Below are 23,302 nucleotides of genomic sequence, written 5' to 3' on the forward strand. Positions count from 1 at the left end.
ATAAAATAATAGCTACACTTTGTAAACTTAACAGAGTAATTTATCTCTTAAAATGAAACTTCAAATCCCACATGAAATCATTTACAAAAATTTCCACGAGCTAAATGCCTTAGTACACAGAAAGCCTCAGTTGCATTTGGCTTTCCTACTGGTCTAGTACTTATAGACCATGCGCTTCCAGAGCACCACAGTCTCAACAAACTACCAATACCGTAATTGCCAGACAGTAGAATCTTATTCTCCCTAACAAAATTTTCAGCCTCAAGCGGCCAATTTAAATGGGTCTTTAATATGACACTTTTGTTTGAAAGGGCCAGGAATACAGGTTTAGAGCAAAGTAATAGGAATACAGTAGATAACACAGCTAAGCTAAACTGCAACAGTTAAGAACATAGGGAAAGGGAGAAGAAAAAGCTAACCTGCACAGAGAAATCAGCCTGAAGCACGTGTGCCTCTGGCCTAGAAAAGCAGCCTCTTCTGCAGAGAATGACAGGAACTAAAGATGAAGATGTGGTAGCCTCTCTTTCACTTGCTTTAAAAGCTGCTTTTCAGTCCCAGCTGTGAGCATTTTGGCAGTAAATATTCACACCTGCTTCAGATCTCATGGAGTTCAGTTTTTATTCTTGGCATGTGTTTACCCTTAACATCCTCACTATTATAACCCTAGGGTAATAGTTCAGTTTTATCCCCCCACCTCCATTTAAACCATCTGCAGATGCTTCAGCAGGAGACAGTGGTATTAAAGCATCACAACTGAACAGGCATCTCCATGGAAGCTGTCTCATTGCTGGTTCAAAAATCTTGACCATCTTTAACTTTCCTGCCATTATCAAAAAAACAACAACAGAAAAAACAGATTAAACAACCCCCCGCCTCCCCCGCAAAAAAAAACCCACACACTTAGAGTCCCTCACAAGCAGACACTCATTTGAAGTTCAAATTCTCTACCATAATCTAATGTCCTGTTAAAATGCTAGTTGACCAGTATAGACCCATTTTCTTAGTTTGGATTCTTGCTTTGTCCTTTTCTACAGCTGATCAAATTCTCTTCGTTATTACAATCCTATGAAGTGACAAATTTCTGCTCATAAAAAAAATCTCCAAAATTTAATCCATTATAAAACTCTGGTTAAAGAACTTTTGTCTATAAATAGGAAATAATCTAAATATTCAGTATAACACCAAACAATCCCCTTAAAAAAAGAAAAGATGAAAAACTTATCTTTGACAATTGTGAACATTTTTCTGATCATTTTCTGACTTTTTTGAGCAATGAAAACATAGATAAAATTTAAGATGGCAGTCTCATATGAAGGACACAGCTGAAACCACCACATTGCAGATTATGGAATTAAAATTTATACTTTGCAACCTACAACTGCACAGCTAAACCAGCCTGCAAGCCTTAGTTCTTGAATTAACTGGAGCACATAGCACGCACTCCTACTAACACGTCTCCAAAGTGGTTCCATTAATAATTCTCTATGAAAGCAGTAATTCTGACAAAATAACAGAAAATAATTTAGCCTTTAAATAGAAGCCACTTAACTACTCACACAAGATAAGCTTGCACAGAAAACAGGCATAAAAGCAGTCCACTTACTAAATCACTCCAAATGCTATAGATATTCTGTTCTCCTTGCTTTTAATATTTTAACTTCACACATGCATTTGCATCCTGAAAATAAAAGTTTAATTTATTTCTGATAAAATTCTCTGAGAGTTTCATAATATGAAACAAGTGCTAACAACCATAAAACCCTTAGCCCTCTTCAGAATTTTATTTTCTCCCATCCTGCAAAAGTACATGTTAAAACTATCCCATACTGGAACAAGCCTAACATTTTCAAAAACACCTATATGCACAAGTAGCATTCACATATATGCTATTTTCAGCCTTAAGATACACACTTGGAATTCTATTTCTCTATTACTAACAAAGATGAATTTATATATATCTCAAAGAGCCTTTTACTTTCTACTTATATTCTTTATCATTGTCAGCACTAGTCCTACAATTGCCTTCTTGCAGATTCAGGATTTAAATATGGTCTTTGACACTCATACATCTCATTTTTCAGTGGTCCCTGGTACGGATTTTTTTCTGTTGGTGCATTACAGAACAACACCCTACTTTAATACTGCCACACTATTTTCTGCCCTTTATTCCTCCCATAATGCATTACCAGTTATCAACTACAGTTCAAACACTGCTGCAAAAATCATGCTACATTTTGTATAACTTGTTTTCCCACCACTTACTTCCTTCATATCTTTCACTAAGTCAAGTTCAAATTTGTTCCTGCCTTCACTTTGTTTCCTTTTCTCCAATCCCATTCCATGCTTATCACCCTAAATATCCCTGTTCTTTCTCTCTATTCTTTTGAGGTTGGATCTTTTCTCATGGTATTCCACAGATCTAGTCTACTTTAACCACTTCTTAACCAAAGACTATTCTCCCTTTTTCTTTTAAAAGCCATTTCTCTCTTTACCCATATTTAGCAGTTCTACCAGGTGGCCATTGCTTTGTTTCTGATGAGCTCCACAAAGTGTTATCTAGAATGTTATTTTTCCATTTCCTTAAAAAAAGGATAATATTTTTAAGTATTAACCAATTTGTAACATCACATACTGTCATAATTTATTCTTGCTAGCTCTTGCAACTGAAGTAGGAATGAGATAAAGTCAAAAGAAAAAGGATGAAAAAAAGACAACTAATTTTAAAATGCTAACCAAAACTTTCGAGGAGATTTTTCAGAAATAGTTTATGTCTTCTAAAAGTACAAAAACATAAAACATTTTTAGTTAAAGTATGAGTACTTTTAACATTTAGATCTACAATGTATATTGAAAGTCATTACTAATTTTTTCATACATTTTAAGTTATCAAGGACAGAGGAGTATTTTGAGTTTTGTGGGATTTTTTTAGCATTCTGTTTTACAGAAAAAGCATCATAGAGGATAGTGTAAAAGACAAATGAAAGGCATATTCCTTACCTCCCAAATGCACAAAGAATCAGCTGTATATGAAATACTAAAGTTTTAAATATATGTCTTCAGACTATTATATATCTTTGTATTTTGCTTTTGCTTTACTGAAACAAAAATAACTCTATGGATTTAAATTTTTTAATGCTTACTGAATACTTTATTTTACAATTCTTTTAATGCGAGCGGGACAAGGAGTGAGGGCATTAATCCATCTCGGTGCATTTCAGGGACACAGAAACTGAAAAATTAGGTGAAGGGTGAAACCAGCAAAGAGTCTTTTCTTCTAGAGAAGTAATATACTGGGGAATTAGTTTCCATGAAAGATTATATTTAATTAAGTCTTCTTCAGCAGTACTGCGTATTAATAGTTTAATGGCAGTCTTCTACAGCAGTTTACATGATTACAGCATAACGGTGGATTAAACTTGCCAGCTTCAGTTTATTTTTACAGATCATATTTAACTGTAACTTTCTTCTTAACCATAGGATACTTTAATAACTGGAGTAATTTTTAGTTTGCTAAAAACATTTTGAAAACCTTTAGAAGATATAAATAGCTCCAAAACAGACAGAGGTAAAAATTCATTTTTCCATTCACAAACATGTACGTAGCTACCAGATGCTTTAAAAAGATTCATACATCTATAGTCTTTCTGCAAATCACATTCACTTATAAATTAGATCATAATTATCTAACTGCTTGCCAGGGGATGCAAGTATGCCTGTGCATATCCAGGAATGGAGAAGGAGACTCAAGTTCCAGAAGCCAGAATGATTCTTGAAAAATTAGCAACTGATGAAACTCAAAAGTTTTCACAAAGACGACAATGGAGATTCTGAAGCCCCTTCCAAAAGGGCACTTCAATGTCTTAACTTTATAAGTAGTCTTACTCATTTCAGTGGACTTAGCATTCTGTATTGAGGCCACAAAATTTATAAGAGAATTATTATTAGAATTATTATTACTACAGTAATTCATTTAAATTGGAGAAATATATTTATTTTTTAGGTATATGAGCCCTCCCTTAATGTGACTTTCCTGGACAAATATTCCCTTAATCATCATCTGAGGAGGGGTACAAGCTCCCCTTTTGTTCCACTCCCCACATCTTCCTATGAATATATATCTGTTGATCTAGCTAAAATAATTCTCCTCTTCCTCCGGGCATCGCCTTGTGTATGATCTTAGACAAGTATAACTAGTACAAGGCAAATGCTGTTTGCTGAGTAAAAGCCCTGCAGCATAAATCTTATTAGCTATTATAAGGCTCATTCCCACACATACATTATTGAAAAATGAACATCTTGTGGCATCTTCAAAGGCCATCAGCATATAGATTATTAAATATTATACTCAGATGCAGAAAAAAAGGAGTTAGGAGTTCTTTTGTAAATACACATATTTTCTCTTTTCTACATGTTTGAAATCAGTAATTTTACCAAATTAAAAACAGATTTAAGGAACATTTGCATATATCACAAAGCAATTTTGCATTATGTGATTTTAATTACATTTGGCATTATTTGCTCCACTGACCCTTCAAAAGAACAAGAATAATTACACATCTTTTTTGAACTTCATTTTCTATATGCATACTAATTATAACAGGGAGAAATAACATTCCAAAAAAAATATTGCCCATCCTTTCTTAACTAGCCATCCCTCCATGAAATAATATGCTAAACACTAATTTATCAATGAGGAATACTACAATAAATATTTATCTTAATCTGTTATTACTACAGCAGCTTATTTACTTATAGATACTGTACTTGTTTTTTGTAAACGTGATTTTATTCATTACTATTGAAAACAATATTGAACTTATTTATGCAAATCTGGTATACTAGGAGATGTAAAACCAACAGGTGTTTTTCCCCTCAGTCAGTAAAATATCACATTTTCTAATTAATAAATTAACATTCTGAAATTCTAATATCCAAAAACAGTCAATAAAGCAGCCAACCTTCTTTCAATTTGTTGGCTAGTGTTCAGATACAACGGTTAGAACTAAGAGGAAAATGCATATTTATTGCTTTATTTCAAACATACATACATTTAAAAAAGGATTTTTTTCACAGTTCTAAAAGTAATTTTGTATCTCATTTTTACATTAATATCTGTGCAGAAATCCATTCTCTTGTTGGAAATTGTTTGATTATTAATTATGAAAATTGTATTTGTAAACTAATAATATTGACATATTTTAAGGCAAATATATGAACAGTACCAGGAGTGTGCATTTAGCTCTACCTGCAGCTCATTTTTGATTCAAATCACCAGAGCTATCTTGATTTGCTGACTGAACATTCCAGTACTGCTATTTATAGAATAACTGGACTAATAAGCTTGCAATAGCTACCCAAGACAGATGTTGTTCCAGACAAATTAACAGACAGCTGAAAGATGCAAACATTTCTGTGTCTCCAACACAGCCTAACGTATGACATTCCTCTCAGAAGGAAAACTGTTGGGGCCCACAGAATCAGGTCCACAAAGTCTTTCCCAGCAACTTGAGAGTCTGCCATGATCTACATGGTGACAACTCATCGAAATCTACAAAGCTTTTTTCTTCATATTTATCTACTGTTTCTAATAACTCTGTACAAATTGGAATCCATCCTCTCTGCCTTTTGGTACTTGCTATCCAGGACCACTCCCTGGGACATCTAAGAGCTCCTAGCAAAATTAATTGGTCAAAGTTTTCAGAAGCATTAAACCTATTAACCCTGAGTAATTTATCTATGTATGAAAGGCATACATATATATATATACACACATATATATATATATAAAACCTTATAAAGCAGTGCAAAATGTTTTGCTGTTCAGCGGCCGTACCAATTTTCACTGTCATTTAATCAGAATAAAGTTATTTATGTGTGCAGTTAAGACACTACAAACAATTTGCTTCCAAAGCAATTACTAGACAGAAAAGACTGTTTGATGCACCATATTTCTGGACGAAAGATCATTACATTTATGATTTACTAGAATAAGACTTATTGTGGTCATAGGCACTAGGTAAAACAGATATAGCATCTTCCACATTTTTATATTATTTTACATAAAATGATCTGCTTTCTACTTTCCAGAACACACGGCAGTGACATGACATAGACAAGATAGAAATGGAGCAATATCACACTATTTCTTTAATAAACTTTCTTAAAAAAATAATCAAATGCCATGAAATTAAGGAGACTATTAATAAGGGCAAAGTTACCATAATCACTTAATTCTTGGACTACATAGAAGCTTCAGATACAGGACAGAAGATGAATATCATGGGCTATAATTCAATTCACTTATTAAACATCTATAATGTTCAACTCAAAACTACCTTAGATCAAATGAGTCTTAAGAGTACACTCTATATATAAAGGGGGTCTAGACCACTAACTCATGTTTAGACATGTATAGCTGTAAGGTTTTCTATTTCAATTCAAATAAAAACGAGTCTTTTTTTTTTTTTTTTTTTTTTTTTTTTGGTCAGAAACTGCAGCAAGGTTCCTTGGCCTGTCTTTGATACTGAAGAGGAAGACTTTTTTGGATATTTGCCTTTAGCCAACACCTCCACACTTCGTTTAAAAAAAAAAAAAAAAAAAAAAAAAAAGAAAGAAAAGATTGAAGTATTTCTATTTACTGCCACCCTGGCTATTTCTTTTCTATTGACTTACAGGAAAGCAGAATTGTGATGTTCCGTGGCCAGTTCCTGGTAGTCCTTCGTTAAACAAAGGCATACATGTAAAAAGTCTAAGCTTTCTTCTTGTTAAAATTCTTAGCCTCAATGCCTTGTTTCTATATGATTCAAGAGGAGACAATAGGAAGTTTTCCAAGTCATTACAAATAGACAGGAAAATGTACCTGCTGTCTTGTCTAATGAAGGAAATGTTTCAGTAAATGAAAGAATCAAGCCATTCTTCCTTATTTGTACTCTTTTATCCTTGTGGTTTCATATTAATTTCTGGGGAAATTTCCTAGAGTTATCTGATCAGCAATATCCTCAAGGAGAACTCTTCTTTTCCATAGACTTTGTCGATGATGTTTGTCATGGGAAAAGGGTTTTTAGCAAGGCAGTGAGGCCAAGCAATGCGCTACATTAACACTAAGTTCAAGGTAGATGGGTATATTGCCACTGTAAAATAAAAGAGAAGTTCTCAAGCAGATATCAAAATCCATAATAACATAATAGATGGTACTTAAACACAGTGTACTCAAATTACAGAAGAAACCCTGCAAACAAAAGCAGCACCCCAGGAGACAACAAAACTTCCTGTTCTGAGTGTTAAGTATGCATGGGTCACCTGAGTCAATGTTCAGGTAACCTGAAAGCCCATGTAAAACACACACTGCATGGTAGGGAAACAATAAAATGAACACGTGCATGGCAAAGAGTTTACAGAAGAAATTCACAGAACAAAATACTAACAAACAGCTTAAGCACACCAGAATTAGACACCTTGCTGTATGGTGATCTCAGCCAAAGGGAAAAAAAACCTCTACAATAAACTCTACAAGAAACTCATAAATGAGTAATAGAATTCACAAGAAACAGATTATACATAATTAAAAACTATATAAAAAATGGAGGCACTAACAAAACATACTCCATATTCCTTCTTTTTTTTTTTTTTTTTAATAGGCAGGAAACTTCATACTTTACTTCCTACTTCATAGGAAGTAAACCAGAAAATTACAAAATATTCTACTATGCTGGCTGATAAACCAGTTAAAAATAAATGTAAAACGATAGGGAGAACACAACATAGTTTACTACTACTTTAGTCTACTGTAATGCTTCAGGAAAAGAAGAATAAACACAGAGACAAATAAAGAAGGAGTTGGTGACGAAAGGCAGAGTCCTAGCAAAGGCCAGCTAGGGCAAGAGGGGGCCCAAAGAGAGGCTCTCAGCTGCATTAGCCCCCAGGCAATGGGACTCCATGAACCAAGAGGCAAGTGGGAGCCAGGAAGCAGAGTGGGCAGGGGAAATGAGATGTGATACCCTAGTGACAAAAAGTCTTTTTAAGTTGCTGATTAGTAGTTAATAAGAAGAAAAAAAGGAAAAAGGAAAAAAAAAAAAAAGAAAGAGAGAGAGAGAGGGAGAAAAATAAATATTAAAAAAAAAGAAAAGCTGTCTCAAAACCTTGCTGGGCAAGGGAAAGAAGAGGGGCAAAAGACTAGTAGGGTATAATACAGGATATAAAGATGTTTAATATATTTTAATCATGTAGATAATTGTTTGAATTGAATTGAGAAGATGAGGAGATAGCCTGCAGTGACTAAATTGAGGCAAGTGAAAAGGCTGCAGAATGGAAGCCTTAGGAAATGCAATGCCATGCAAGAATGCTACATTCTAAATTAACGATTGTTACGAACTTAGGATCAAACTGCATAAAAACCCAATCAGTGTACAACTGTATTTAAAAAAAGACCTCCACAAATATTACAAAAAAGAAGGGAAAATCCTATTAAAACATTACATTTCAGTTTCGTGCATTCTGCAACATCCTATTCTAACAGATCTTAATGTGCAGACCACATAAAAATCAAACTCAGGCTTTCTTTGAGGGAGATTGTTTGATTCAGCTACGCTAAGATGCCCAAAATTTTGGCACCACCAAACCTTTTTCACTCAAAAATTTAAAAATAATAGAGGTATAATAAAATATAGATATTAGAGCAATCTGGGAAGTTTTCTTACCATAGCAACTGTGGGTCTTTTTTCTCTTGTTAAGATGCAAGGTAAAGATTTCTGGGGTTTGTGTGGTTTTTCAGTACTTTTATTGACCTGAAAATTCCAGAACAGAGATATTAGTCTTCAAGAAAAGTCCTCTCACTTAAAATTGTCTTTTATGGATTTAAAGCACTTTAATTGTGTTGACCTTAGAATTACTGATCTAAAGTCAATTTCAGTGTATGCTACCAGCTTCGCATGTTCTTTATCAGGTAAGTTTTACATTATGAAGAAACACAAATTATGAAATGAACACAAATCATATTAACTGATTTTATGTCAGTTTAGATATATTCCTTATCTTGCATATTTTATTAGCAAGATAATTAAAGCAAGTTAATTAGCAAGTTGCACAAGAATCAGAAAAAGTCTAAAACACTAAAAAAAAAAGGGGGGGGGAAATAGATGTTGTATTCATTGTATATGCCAATATATCATCATAGCTGAGGAAAACAAGCAAGTAGACACTTAACTGTATGTCTCTTCCTAATATTTTTCAGCCTCAATGGCATATGAATATTAGCTTAACTGAACTGGGATGATTTCCTGAATCCGGAGTTTATGTCTCCTTTATCTCTCTGTCTCTAGGTATACAACACAATATTAATGTAGGAATTGTAATGACCAATGCCCATGTATAGAACTTCTCATATGACTTGGTATGTGATATACAGAGTTGTTCCTAAATACAGAATCACAGAATGGTTAAGGTTGAAAGGGACCTTTAGAGATCATCTAGTCCAACCCCCCTGCTCCAGCAGGGTCCCCTAGAGCACGTGGCACAGGGTGACATTCGGGCAGGTTATGAAGATCTCCAGAGATGGAGATTCCACAGCCTCTGTGGCAGCCTGTTCCAGGGCTCTGCCATCTTCACAGGAGAGAAGTTCTTCATACGGAGGTGAAACTTCCTGTGTCTCAACTTACACCTGTTACCCCTTGTCCTGTCACCGGGCACCACGGAGAAGAGCCTGACCCCATCCTTCCTACAATCACCCCTCTGGTACTTGAACATGTTAATCAAATCTCCTCTTAGCCTTCTTTTCTCCAGACTGAACAGGCCCAGTTTGCTTGGTCTTTCCTCATAAGATAGATGCTTCAGTCCCTTAATCATCCTTCATGGCTCTCCGCTGGACCCTCTCTAGAAGCTGCAAGTCCTTCTTGTACTGGGGAGCCCAAAACTGTACACAATACTCCAATTGCAGCTTTCAACAGCCATGTTCACAGTTCATGATCTCTGCAAGAGTTTCTGAGAAAGAACTCCCGAAGGCCTTACCCTGTGTTGGCAGCATTGGCATTCGCTGCCCACAGGACCTGCTGTGGCCAGCATCTCAGAACTCCATGCAAGTTTCTGTGCTCTGGATAATGAGCAAACAGGAGGTGATGAGGAAACAGCTCCTCTCCTGCTCCTCCTGCACACATCACTGCAGCCCTGCGCTACTCCTGCGGCCCCTCGCTGGTTCCCGCTCAGGGTTGTGGGCTTCTCGCAACAGAGCAGAGCCGAGAGCAGTCCCAGCGCATGGGCTCTCCCAGGCTCGTCGCGACGTGTGAGGAAAGGTCAGAGCGTGCGCTCTGACTGCTGTGCCTGTGACACGGGATGTCCCCTGTGAGCACAGCCCGTGTCACAGAGGGACCCAGCCCTCCTCACCACTGGCCTGGCCACAGCTAACCCTGTAGTGGGCAGTGGCAGCATGGAGCGCTTGGGGGCTGCCCTTGCCCCATGCAGACTGTCCTGCAGGGATTAATCCGCCTCCCACAGCGGGTCCTGGCCGCACTGGGCACAACGACTCACCTGGACACAGGCTCACACACCAAACCCGGCTGCCAGGGAGGGCAGTGGGCATCACGCCGCACTCGCCCACAGCCGCACAGTGCAGGCAGTTGTTGCCACCGCAGGAGGAAGCGCTCACCACTGAGCCCACCTCAACACCCAATAGCTGCTTGGCAGCCACCACAACACTCTTCTGGCTGCTCCAACCAACAGCTCCTTTCTTTGTCAGTTCCCTCAGCCACAAAACCTGCAGGAACCTCTGTTCAGCCATGTCCAGCTTGCAGACAGCTTTCAGACCTCGTGACTGCAGCACCCTGGAATCTGGGGTGGAGGGGAACTGAGCAGAACAAGAGGCAGCTGACAAGAGAGCTCAACATCTCCTAGCAGAAATGGCTCTGAATATAGTGCGAGCAATTGCTGTCCCAGGTGTTTTGGGCCACTTAGCTCTGTGCAAGATATAAAAATATACCTTTTTTAATCATGTGCACCTGAATATGAAAAATGTCCATCAAAATGAAACAAGAAATAAACCTTGAAAAGAATGTAAAGGAGGAGGTGTTTAGTCAACCCTTCTCAGTCTCAACCGCTCTTTTGTTTTTCAAGGCTATCCTGGATAGTGCTTAGTTCTTTTGCTTTTGGTGGTGTATCTTTTGACTTACTAGTCTTTTGAGAAGATTTTGTATGTGGTCTTTTTTAAGAAAAGTGATTTGGAGTGGAATGTAGTCACAGGGTCATGGAGATCTGGCACCATTGCAGGTGCCCTTGTCCCCTCTACCGAGCCTGTGTCTCTGCAGCCCTGAGGGGCTCTGGTCTCCCACAGACCTCTGCAGGATGTGCGCTCTTTCACAGAATCATAGAATGCTTAAGGTTGGAAGGGATCTCTAGAGATCATCTAGTCCAACCCCCCTGCACACACAGGGTCACCTAGAGCACGTGGCACAGGACTTCATCCAAGCAGATGTAGTCTGCAAGAAATATACCACAAAAGAAACCCTGCAGTCAGGAGAGAGAACTTGGAGCAAACTGGACAGATTCATGAGTCTACAAGCTCATAAGTTCATTGTAAAAAAACAGAACCATGATGGCAGTAGAGCAAAGACAGTGGACCTGCAGGGCCTGATCTGGCCAGAGATATACACCCATGGTGGTGAAAAGTGTAATTAATTTACAAGCATGGATCTTCCTGCGGGCATTTTCTCCTGCTGCTCACAACATCTTTTTCCAAACAGTTCCTATAGAAATATTTCAGTGAAAAAATAGTAATTCTGGCATTGCTTCATGTGAAAATATATGCAAATATTTAAATATTTTGATAATATTGAATAATATTTCCCCATAGTGACATTTTGAAGTGTTAACAGCAGATATTTTACTCTCTTTAATTTTGAAGGCATACTTTTGGCTTAAAGAATTTTTTTTTTTTACCCAAGGGCATATGTAGATAACTATCAGAATATCTTCTCAGTCTACTTTAATCACTACAATCTCATGTTTATGTGCATATGCACCTTAAATGTATATGCTCTGTCATCATGAAAACCTACATAAACACTTTTCAAAATGGAGAGGTATCAATCTTCGCTAACAACTGGTTTTATATATATATGGCAACATGAACTGTCTTCCATGTACTGTCCCACCCTTCACTTAAAAACTGTCATCTGTAAATATAATTAGAAATAATTGTAATAAGATACATGAACAGTCTAGTTTGTCTGATTAACATCTGGGGGAACACTCATTTGCATTTTTGCAATGCAGAGAAAAATGTATCCTGACACCTTTATTTGGCAATCTGCATCCTCTCCTTTTATGATGATTCTCAGATATTCCTGCAATAAAAAACTACAGAGTTTCAAAGAATTCCCACAGACTTTCAGCCTATCTCTTTATCTAATTATTGTGATATTTGTCCTTTCGATTTGGCCACTTTCTACTCACAACTGCAATATTATTGTTAGCCTACTAATTTATATCTTTGCACTTGATATTCAAATCAAAACAGATTTAAGTATTCAAAAAATAGCACTGAGGAGTGATCATTATTCTCTTTGCTGTTAGTGAGATATTAGGGCACAAGAACTAACAATTTGATTTTATATATTTTCAAAAATCACAGGCTATTCATTTGTAAATATAATCACATAATATATTTCACTTTGAGATGCCATTCAAAGTAGCATATAAACATGGAGATATATCAATGTGATTTTGCAATGCTTAGAATTAATCGTGTTATTAAATATTCCCTTCAATAGATGATTATTTAGGGGAAAAAAAAAGCAGGTTGCAGTAAGTCATAGAACTATGACACATTGAGAAAGTAGCAAAATATATTTTTAAAGGGGTTATTATTTTCAATTATAGATAGAGAAGTAGTGACAAACAGCAGAAAATCAAAATTTAAGGTGGCTGTCTCAGAGCTTCTTAGTCTAAAAAGAAGTGGTAAAATAACTCATGATAACTCATGACTCACATTATTTTTTCCTCCATTTGTTCCATGATAGTTGCATTACTTTTCCAAATCATGTTGTCCTTTTAATTTAATTGCTCAGAAAAAAAAATATTGTAATTGCAATTAAAATATGCTCTGCTTTGAATGACAAAGTATGTCAAAAGTACTTCTTTATTTATTTAAACTTCTAAAAATAAATTCATAAATTCTACAAAAGAGCAGAAAAGTTTAGACATTCTTTTGGGCATACTCAGGATATCACTTCCTCTTCATTGGTAACCTCTCTTCTTTACAAGATATAAATAATTTTTCAAAAATATTACTGATTGTCTATATACATGTATACATTCTTGCCTATATACACATATGCAAGTATACATGCCTATAACTTTCAAAATTCTCAGGCTTTTTTTTGTTTTTATTTTTTTCCTACAAACCTTTCTTTGCTTTCTTTTTAGAAGATATTTTTTTAAGTTACCTGGTAATCAGCAGGGCCAGGAGTACAAAATTCTTCCTCTTCATGAAGGCGCAGACATCGAGGAGCTGAAGATCCAAAAGCAGCTCTTTTTATATAGGCCAAATACATGCTTTTTATACTTTCATTTTCAATACTATGGTTCAGAATGTTATAAAATGCAGGGCCTGAAAAAAGTCAAAACATTTCTGTCAGCCTTCAACAAAGTTTTCTTTTATAATAAAACTTTTCAATAGCATAACTACTTATACACCTTCAAAACTGTTCTGTGATTTTATTAACAACAAAATACTCTCAGTTTAGATACTAGTTGGGTGAAAAGTTTCTATCTGTATAATGATTACAGTTGTATTCCCAAAATGCATGCAGTGTGTACTGTTGAACATAGTCATATTGTATCTGGTATTTGGCAGAGGAAATGAATAATAATTTATCTATAGATACTGAATACAACTTTCTACCAAGAAGGTGACTAACTACTTGCACAGTGAGGGATTTTTTCAGTAACAAAACTGAAGACAATTTTGTAAGCCTTTAACAACGCATCCTAACAATTTTATTAGCATGTCTAAGAGACATAAAAGTCTTCATCATGGGGATACAATAACCAAGCAAGTGCTGAATCGAGTCTTTCATTGTCTGCAAGGTGTCTGGAGATTTAAAGGTTTGTGCTGCCATTGAATTCATAGCTACACTAACACACCATAGGTCCAAGTCCAGCATGGGCTGCCTTCCTCTTTTTCATTATGAAAACGACAACTGTTGTGTAAACTACCAGCTGCCCCGTTCCCCATTGGTAAAGGAGAAATGAACAACAATGGAGAATTTTCTGTGTGTCAAAGCAGGCTTATATGAGAGGGACCTGATAAAAGATGTAGACAGCTCGTCACAGGATAGTAATGAGGCAACATGTACTGCGTAATCTCTAATGACTGCACTGAGAATTGAGACACATAATGTGGTACACAGCTATGTGTATCAGTGGAAGAGGAGAAGCATATGGCTTCCAGGTATACTTTAAGGGATTACCAGTAATATGTTGACAGCTGAACTGAAAAACTATTTCAAAATTAACGTCTGCCAATGGTAAAGGCAGGGGGTTCAGACTTATTCTCAGCAGCGTTGATAAAAATAGAATCAGCATCATCTTCTAAATTTGTCTTCAGCATTACTCAGAAGAATCATACAAGAGTTTTTATGTCAAAAATTTAAATATGTTGTCTCCTGCATCTCAGTAATTATCACTAGCAACCAAGGCTCAGAGCAAACACCCCAAAGCAAAAAGTTAAACAAAAGAAAAAAGAAACACTGATCAGTCTTTTATGATAACGGCTTGTTCCTACGATGTGACACTGAGAGTGTAAGAAGTGCTAAGGGCAACACTTCACATTTATGATCTGAGCAAAGAGATATGGGAATAACAGTGTATTATTTCTGAATATCTCCTCCTTTTTGGTGCAGGACTTAAGTGGCTGGCTGAGAAAGTAGGAGAGGGGTGTCCATCCCTCACCTAGATGGCACAGACAACTGGCCATCAGTCAGGGAATAAAACACAACCACATAAGGAATTGGAGGCAAAAGGTGATCTTCCCAGAAACCTGTGTTGCAGAAGATTGGCATAAAGTGGAAATGAAACAAAGAGAAGCAAATGCAAAAAAGTGCTTGTTCAAAGTGCTTGCTGACACCAGTTTGCTGAGAAGAAACTCTATGGCAACACTTCGCTTTACATAACCAGGCACCAACTATCGAGCAGTGTGCTACATGGACTTGCCTTTTGGAGATACTTTCCACCACTTGCCCTTTCATTAATATGTTCAAACTGCAGACATATAAAGTAGACCAATGTCTGCAGATAGAATACTGAACTGTTTAACACATTCTCAACTAGAGTATAGCTCTATAAAGGCAATAACAAAGGTAATATTATTTAGCTATTCAAATAAATTGAAGTGCTAGGCACAGATGTAATTTCAGCATGTACTATTCTCTCTATATACACCTGAATATCTGACTATTACTATTATTACAGGACCATGAGTGGGGTATTGCATTCTGCTCACAAAACATTTGAAAGGCAAGAACGAGAATATCTAAGAAAAGTCAGAGAAATAAAATCATTTCACAGCAGGTACAATTTACCCTGAACAACATTTAGAAGAAAGTCAATGTATGCCTACATTTCCTAAAGCACTAGAATGAGGATAATAAATTATGTATCACTACTAAACTATTGTGAGATATAATCTTGCCAACAGTGTGAAAACGTAATTAATAGAGTACATATTGACCTCAGCAAAAATCACAATTTCCGTAAAAAAGATCTTAGTTGTTTTGTTGATAGACAGCTATAGAGTGTGTATTTTTTTATACATAGCCTTATTTGAATAATAAGCCTTGAATAAGGCTATAAGAAATAGCCTTATTTAATACTAGCCCAAAATTAGCTGGGTAGGGGAGGGGAGATAGGGGAAAAGAGAGAGGTGGAGAACCAACATCCACAGATGTCATTTACATTGCTTTTTCATTAGCTAGGAATCCTTTGAAATAAACAAACAAACAATACTATTATAAATTAGTTCATATTTATCATAGATAAGTTGTGTTCATATTTTTAGAAATCCCCCCAAATTGGTGAGTTGGGGACCACATTTGGATCTTTTTGGCCGAAGTCTAGTATAAATAACTAAGTCTCTGATAGGTATATTTTCTCTAATTCTTAGAGCTTTTTAATTTCAAATTAATTTCATATTTACTGTATTTTAGTTACATGATTAATTACTCATGTTCCACAATATCTACCCTACTAATATTAAAGTTATATAATCTGAATATCAGCAGTATTTGGATTAATTGCAAACCTGGTGTTTTTTCTACCCTGAAGTCTTGAGTACACCGAACAGCACTTTGACCAAACGGGATCTTTTTCACTCCCGATGTTCTATTCAAGGACTCAAGAGCCATGTGTGTTTCATTATAGGTGCCAGGAGCTGGTGTAATTGATCTCACAGGTAGAAATCTCTAGTAAAACACAAGGTAAAAATATGCCACTGACAGCCTACAGGACATTCAGAAACTGCATTAAGTGCTTACTTCAGTATATTTACGGTCTTTCTCTCTTTCATAATGAAGATAACTCAGAAACAGTGACAGCCACCACCTTGAATATTTCTGATCACATAGGAGTGATTTTCAACTCTGATGTATTAACTGTGAATTTGTTTGTACAAATGGTACACGTGTGCTCAAATACATAGCCATGTGAATAGCTAACAATCAATAAGATGCTTATTCAGTCAGATCTTGCATTCAAGATGTTGATATAGGTATGTTTTAAAAGACTTGCCTTCTTTGAAAAATTATACCCCCTTTTTTTTTTTTTAATCAGTTTTCATCATTGCTGTCTTTATGTGCTGAGCATGTTGTATACAACAGTGCAGAATTTGAGGGTTATTTTATGCTCCAAAACTTACATGCAGCCATACCACCAGCCAGCTAGCACATATAGCAGAACAATAAAGGGAAAAAGAATGGGAAATATTGGGAGAATAAACCATGGTAGAGACAATTCTTTATCTGCTGTGCATGAAGGACATGAAGGATATTGTTCTAAGGGCTCATTCAAAAATGCTTCCAATACCTGTGGCACTTAACGTTCTTACCTGGAGCGACTAAATTACAGACAACGGTCAAGGAAGTAGCCGACCATATTACAACTATCACACCTAAGTTAAAAATCAAGCTACAAGGTAGGTCTGCACCTTCAGAAAGCTGAATGCAGAGAGTAAAATTACCAGAACGTCTAATATGCATGTCTGTCCTAATGAACACTGGAGGTAATTTCAGAATACAGATAATACAGAATACCTAATAATACAAAAGACAGAAAGATAATCTACTTGATAGATACAAAATTAGTTTTTGTTCTAAATGCTTCTTAAAATAACAAAGAGAGATTAAAAAAGAAAAAAAAAGAAAAAAAAAGAGAGAAAGAGAGGCCTTTGGAGCAATCATGGAAGGAAAGGAAAGAAGGAAAGATTTCTTCAAAGATTGACTGTAATGCATAATGTCAGGCTCTTATTTTTGAAATGCACACTTGAAAAAAGATTTCACTTGTTTCCACAATCATCCTTTCAGAGCACACACCTAAGCGTTAAGCATTACATGAATAAAATCTATAATCACTGATCAGGAGCTTTCGAGCCACACCACCTTTTTCATAAGCACACACTCTCACTTCACATTGTTTGAGCCCATTGAAACGTTTGTCCGGGCTGTGTTCATGTACGTCTCAGTCATCAACCATTAGACTAAGTAGTGCAGAAACACACAGAAATAATTAAGCAATCACAGAATCATACAATTATTATTTCTTGTCAGTTACCTTATTGTTTTACTAATCGTGTTATTAGAATACATCAAGAGGAAGAAAAAGTATGGGGATCTTACTTTGGACTGTGAAAGAAAAGGAGCATGTAGAAATATTCTCCCCTGTTGCACCGCATTTTCACTCTGCTGAAATTGACTTTCTATTTCATATTGTCCAGGTCCTGGAAAACCCTGAAAAACATCAATTGCATATAATTTTTAATTTACAAATTAACCACAAAAATACTATTAAGCTTAATGAATATTTTCCAGACTATGGTTTGAGCTCATTATTTGAGTGCTTTACAGCTGCACTAAGAATTTGTGGGAAGTTGTTTAGTTTTCTTGTGTCTTCTCCACAGTTCAACGAGCTCACCTGAGGTGTCATTCATTTGCATTTCCCAGTGCAAACAGCAGCACGCTACATCACCCTATGTGAACCAAGAAAAGTAATTTGATATTTTGGCTCATGCAATATATGCATTAAAGACTTTGTATGTGCTATATTAATCTACTCTGTCCTGGAGAAAACAAGGGCAAGTTAAAGATGATAATCCTGGAAAAATGTGTTGCTTGTTTTGTTAAACTATAAGCATAACAAAATAAATTCATATTAAATGTACTTTAACATGAAATAACTGTTTTTTCTAACCAGTTTCCTGCTAAATTACAATACAAATTCCTGCAATAACACATGGCATTTCATGACAAAATTCATAGAAAAGAATGATACAAATTTACTTCACACTGAACAACCAGCATCCATGTTGCCTGTTGACAAGTTAATGACACACAGAGACTTTTTATATCATTGCTATCATCATCAGAGTTTTCAGAGTCTATGGAAGTGAGAGAATAAATGCAAGTGTTTCCTCATATATAAAACATATTCTAAATTATGCTTAAGTACAATTTAAAGCTTATTCTTTAAAATTGTTTGGTTTTGCTCAGCTTTTCCCCGCATTTCTACAGTATCACCTGGTCCAAAAAACATCGCAAGTAGAGCGCATGACTGCATCAGTCAATGACTGTGACGTCCATACGTGGTACTCTTTCTAGAGAGCACTAACTAGCAGCTGATGGCCTAATTCCTGCTGCACTCTTTTCATCTTAGAGAACTGAACATATCTTGCATCTCCAGAACTTTTTCATGCAACTGTAAATTTGGATTAACCTGAGTTACCAAGTATTCTGTGTTTCATCAAGAGACCAGTCCTATACCATCAGAACCAGAAATTCATTCAAAGCAAACAGGTCTACATCAAGCAAGCCACAGTGACTTTACATGGCTAAAGAAGACAGAGAAATAACTTTGGAGTTAGCATGCAATAGTAAAATGGAAAGCTTTGTGCTTAAATTTATATATCTAGAATAAAAATGCTCAGAGCAAAAATAAGCAACAATCAAAAACGAATCAAAGTTTTTCTCAGTTTGGAAATCCCAGTCTCCAGAAGTGTGTGTTAATTTTACAAACAGCAAGAGTCTGCATGACTGCAAAACACATTGTTATATTAGACACTTAATGTAATCTTACCCCTCCTCAGAAAAAAAAGCAAACAAAAATCAATTCTACTTTGCTTAGGGTAAATATAAGGCCTATGACAAAGACAGATGGGACGTTTAGGTATGTGATGATAATAAATATCTCAATTGATCTCAATCAATTCATAACATTGTATCTGTTTATGCTAAAATTTTCATAAAGCAATCATTTTCCTATATTTTAGTAAACAGCGTGTTACCTTTTAGTAGTGTTCCTTCTTCTATCATCTGTCTACTAAGATCTGCTTATATTACAATTAATTTACTAGTTTTTGTTTTTTAAGTACGGAAAACTGCACTATGTACATCATTCCTCCAGTAGGCAAGAATTAATTTTGTGCTAAGCAACTCTGCTATAAAAAGATATGATTACAATTAATAAGTTTGACAGATTTTAATGACCCTTCTCGTATTTTTAGCCTTTCATTAAACTGGTATCATTACAGCACAATCTATCTCACTGAACAATTTATCATGAAACAGACTTCTTAAACTATTTTATATTGTTACCATCAGAATATTTTCTAGTCTAAAATGGTGGGAATGCAGATCAGACAAAAACAAACTTAGGACTATTTAAGGTTTTTCTTACAGCTTTCTTAATTATTCACAGAAACTGTAAGTTTCAGTGAGAGAATTCTGTAAGAGAATTATAATTTTTGGTGGAAATACAAATTAAGTCATGCCAGGCTCTTCAAGGCTGATGAGGCCAGAGGAAGCCTTTGCCTTGAGAAAATCAGAAACAAGATGGGGGAGAGCCTGTTAACCTCCTGATCCAAGTAGCACTGCTGAAAAAGTCAACATATAACAGTTATTTCATAAAAACAAGAATATTTTGATCATTTTTAGCTTCTCCTACCTGAAGGAGAACTGAACTTCAGTTAATTTGTCAGTAACCAAGTACAGGGAAGGTGTTAGACAAATTCCACTAAGGATCAACAAGATAAATAATGCTGGAAAAAGAAAACACAGAAACTAAATAGCATGATACTTGCCACAACTTGAATTTTGTGGTTCAGCATTTTCTATATAGGTAAATTCAAGCTAAACTAAGAAAACACCTAGTCTGCATATGCAGAACACCCATTTAGATTTAAATATAGGATAGATAATAAAAAATAGTTGAAAGCCAAGTTACTCATTTCCAGCTCCTCAGATCTCTTCAAATGTTGGAAAGCTTTCGATTGAAGAATCACTCCCTATTTAGACCAATGTATCAAACATTTGTTTGCTTCTAGCTTTCACTAAGAGCTTAGTAAATATTTGGCAACTGGGAAAAAAGAAAGACAAAGAAAACAGCGTCTTGCTGGGATTTCCAAAGTAACCCAAATGACCCAGCAGTTCAGTTTCCACTGACACACAACCCTCTTAAATTGCTTTGAAAGCTCTAGCCCACTACTGTAGCTCTTGGCAACTGGCTAACCAGATTCCTTTTCTAATTACGTTTCAGGATTACAGGACAGTACTGGTTTCAAAGTGAAGCTTATTGCCTCAAATTGAACAGGGAAGTCTGAAGATTCTTTAAAAACCTCCTTATGCAAAATATTCATGTCTCAAAAAGCATTGAAAAAAAAAAAAAAAAAACAGCAAATCCAAAGGTTCTAATCACAAGAAAATAACACCCACAATATGTGCACTATGGTATTTTAAATGCATAACCACACATATTCCCCAGCAAAAACTAAGAATGATAAACTTAGGTCAAGCAACAAATTATTCTGAATGCTCAGAGAAACCAAAGGAAGAAAAATTGCATAAAACTGTAGTCTTCACACAATTACCAAATTTATTTACAGTCAGAATATACTTCTGGTTTTAAATTAAAAAGGACTATGAAATTCACAAAAAGAAATAACTTTATTATGTCAATAGATGCATTACTGAGAATTTTTAAGGTTGCATTGTGCAGTACCAGCAAAAACGGATTTTCATTATCAATATAAAAGTCCAAAGGGAAGCCATAGAGCCAACTATATTTTATTCCTCGAAATATTTGTTAGACACAATATGCAACAATAATTTTGTGGATACTGGGGAAACAGTAAAAAGCCAACAGTGAAGTTGGAATGATCATATTCAAAGCTATAAAAGCATATTTTAAGATTTGAAAATGTCTCAAACATTGATATTTTAATACTATGTATTATTCTTATTTTTAGGCATGGAATTCTTTATTGTGGCATATATTTATGGTTCCCAAAACACATTACATTCATTACATTCAAATTCTTTAGTTTTCTGCTTAACAAGCAAATGTAAATTTTAGTATTAAAAAAAATTACCAATCCTTAAGCCTTTAATACTTTCTATACTAAGACATGTAAATTAGCTCAAGACAATGTCAGTGCCAGCTACAGCTGAAATGTTGCTAAAAATTATATAAATACAAATATAGATGAAAAACTACATTAAGCTTACTTCAAAAACTCTGTTGGACTTCTGCTGACTGAAGAGGTCTTTTTAAAGCCCTAAAGTACTAACAGATTAGTTGGCCTTAAATACTAACAATATACTAAAAGAAAACCTTGATCCCAAAACCCACTTGCACCCTGTGAATTATTCTCCTATTTATACACTGCATCTATTTGTAGTTGCTCAGAAGAGACTCACTATGCATAGGATTAATTTAAATTGCACAGCAGTTGTGAGCATTTTTCCCTGCATCCAGCTCAAATGCACCTTTGTAGGTTTGTGCTCTTAAAGGGCTGGGTTCCAACAAAACTTTCAAATATATAATTATTTCTGAGCTATGGCCATGTGTTTTCCAGCAATCTTTCAACATATTTATGCCATTTACACAAGCATATCTCAGAGCAAAGTCTGGGTTCAAAAACACTGCACTGTTTTGTTCAGTCTTCTGCCTTTTTACAGATCCATTAACTGCTTTAACTCCTTGACACTTTCATGCTTCACAAGACAAACTTGCCAGTTTAAGGCTACATTGCTATTTCTGCAGCACACCTTCACAATTTTTTTTTTAAAGGAACTGACAAATGAAGCTGCATACCATCATGATCCTTCTCTCATGGCCAGAAAGTCTATTTACATCAATGCATTTCTTTTCTGGACTTGAACTTAGTGAAATCTAGAACTTGGCCATTTGGTTACAAGGAGATCAATACTTCCCACATCTCCCCACTACTTAGTTTTTCCATTTCCCACCTGATAAACCAAAGCCCAGACCCTGAAAAGTGGGAGCATTTATAAATATAAAAAAGACATTTTATTGTATACAAGGTGCACATGCAACAGCTTTTTCTAAATTTCTTTTTCCTTGCGTTTATTTTGTGCACTGAATAGAGCAAAGCACATGACCAAAGTATCAACATTCATTACATTTTCAGCAATGGCAAACAATTGAGCCTTCAAGTCTACACTTGTCCTTGAGTAACAGAGTATTCCTAGATTTTTTTTTCCAAGCAGTAATCTGATTTCTACAAATCGCTGGTTTACAAATGCGTTGTACAAAGTCTTACAGTATTAGAATACTTGAGTGATTTGTTCTGTTTTGTTTTTTTAAAAAATAAATAAATAGAATGCAGTCCAACTTCCATATAAAAAAGTATTTTCTGACTTCTAGGACAAGAAGTAGCAAACACCTCACTTACTTAGGTCCAACTAAGCATGCCCAAAAAGCTTAGCGACAAATTAGTCAAAACCTCCCTTCCTCCCAAATCAGACTGAAGGGTTACAAGTGACACAGATTTGCTAAATTGGTCTCTCACTTCTCAGCTCTTTCTTGGCCTTCAGCCTTCCAGGTTTTAAGAAGCCTTAGAGCTACACATACGTACACATCAGAGCTACACATACGTAAAAATACACATACAAATCTTACTTTCAGCAAGCTTTCTTTGCATAATAAACTTAACCTCCTCTTGAAAAATAATATAAAGGAATACTACATCAATACTACCTCATATCAACATTGCTTTAATCAAATGAATTTCATTTAATGCAACTAATATGCA

The 23,302-nt window shown here is 35.6% G+C and overlaps 1 protein-coding gene across 1 annotated transcript in view; it reads right to left on the reverse strand.

The window, feature by feature from the left end:
- The window catches only part of STPG2 (sperm tail PG-rich repeat containing 2), a 182,250-nt gene that overhangs the window by 129,526 nt on the left and 29,422 nt on the right, over nt 1-23,302 (reverse strand). The window contains exons 7-10 of the mRNA XM_088529653.1: nt 17,874-17,984; nt 16,286-16,445; nt 13,431-13,594; nt 8,697-8,783 (exon numbers count right to left, since the gene is read on the reverse strand). Coding sequence (XP_088385779.1) covers nt 8,697-8,783; nt 13,431-13,594; nt 16,286-16,445; nt 17,874-17,984 — 522 coding nt within the window. The remainder of the gene's footprint in view (nt 1-8,696; nt 8,784-13,430; nt 13,595-16,285; nt 16,446-17,873; nt 17,985-23,302) is intronic.

The sequence above is a fragment of the Tinamus guttatus genome, unplaced genomic scaffold, assembly GCF_059628265.1.
Source record: "Tinamus guttatus ecotype Peru unplaced genomic scaffold, ASM5962826v1 Tinamus_guttatus_pri_ptg000028l, whole genome shotgun sequence".
Lineage (NCBI taxonomy): Eukaryota > Metazoa > Chordata > Aves > Tinamiformes > Tinamidae > Tinamus > Tinamus guttatus.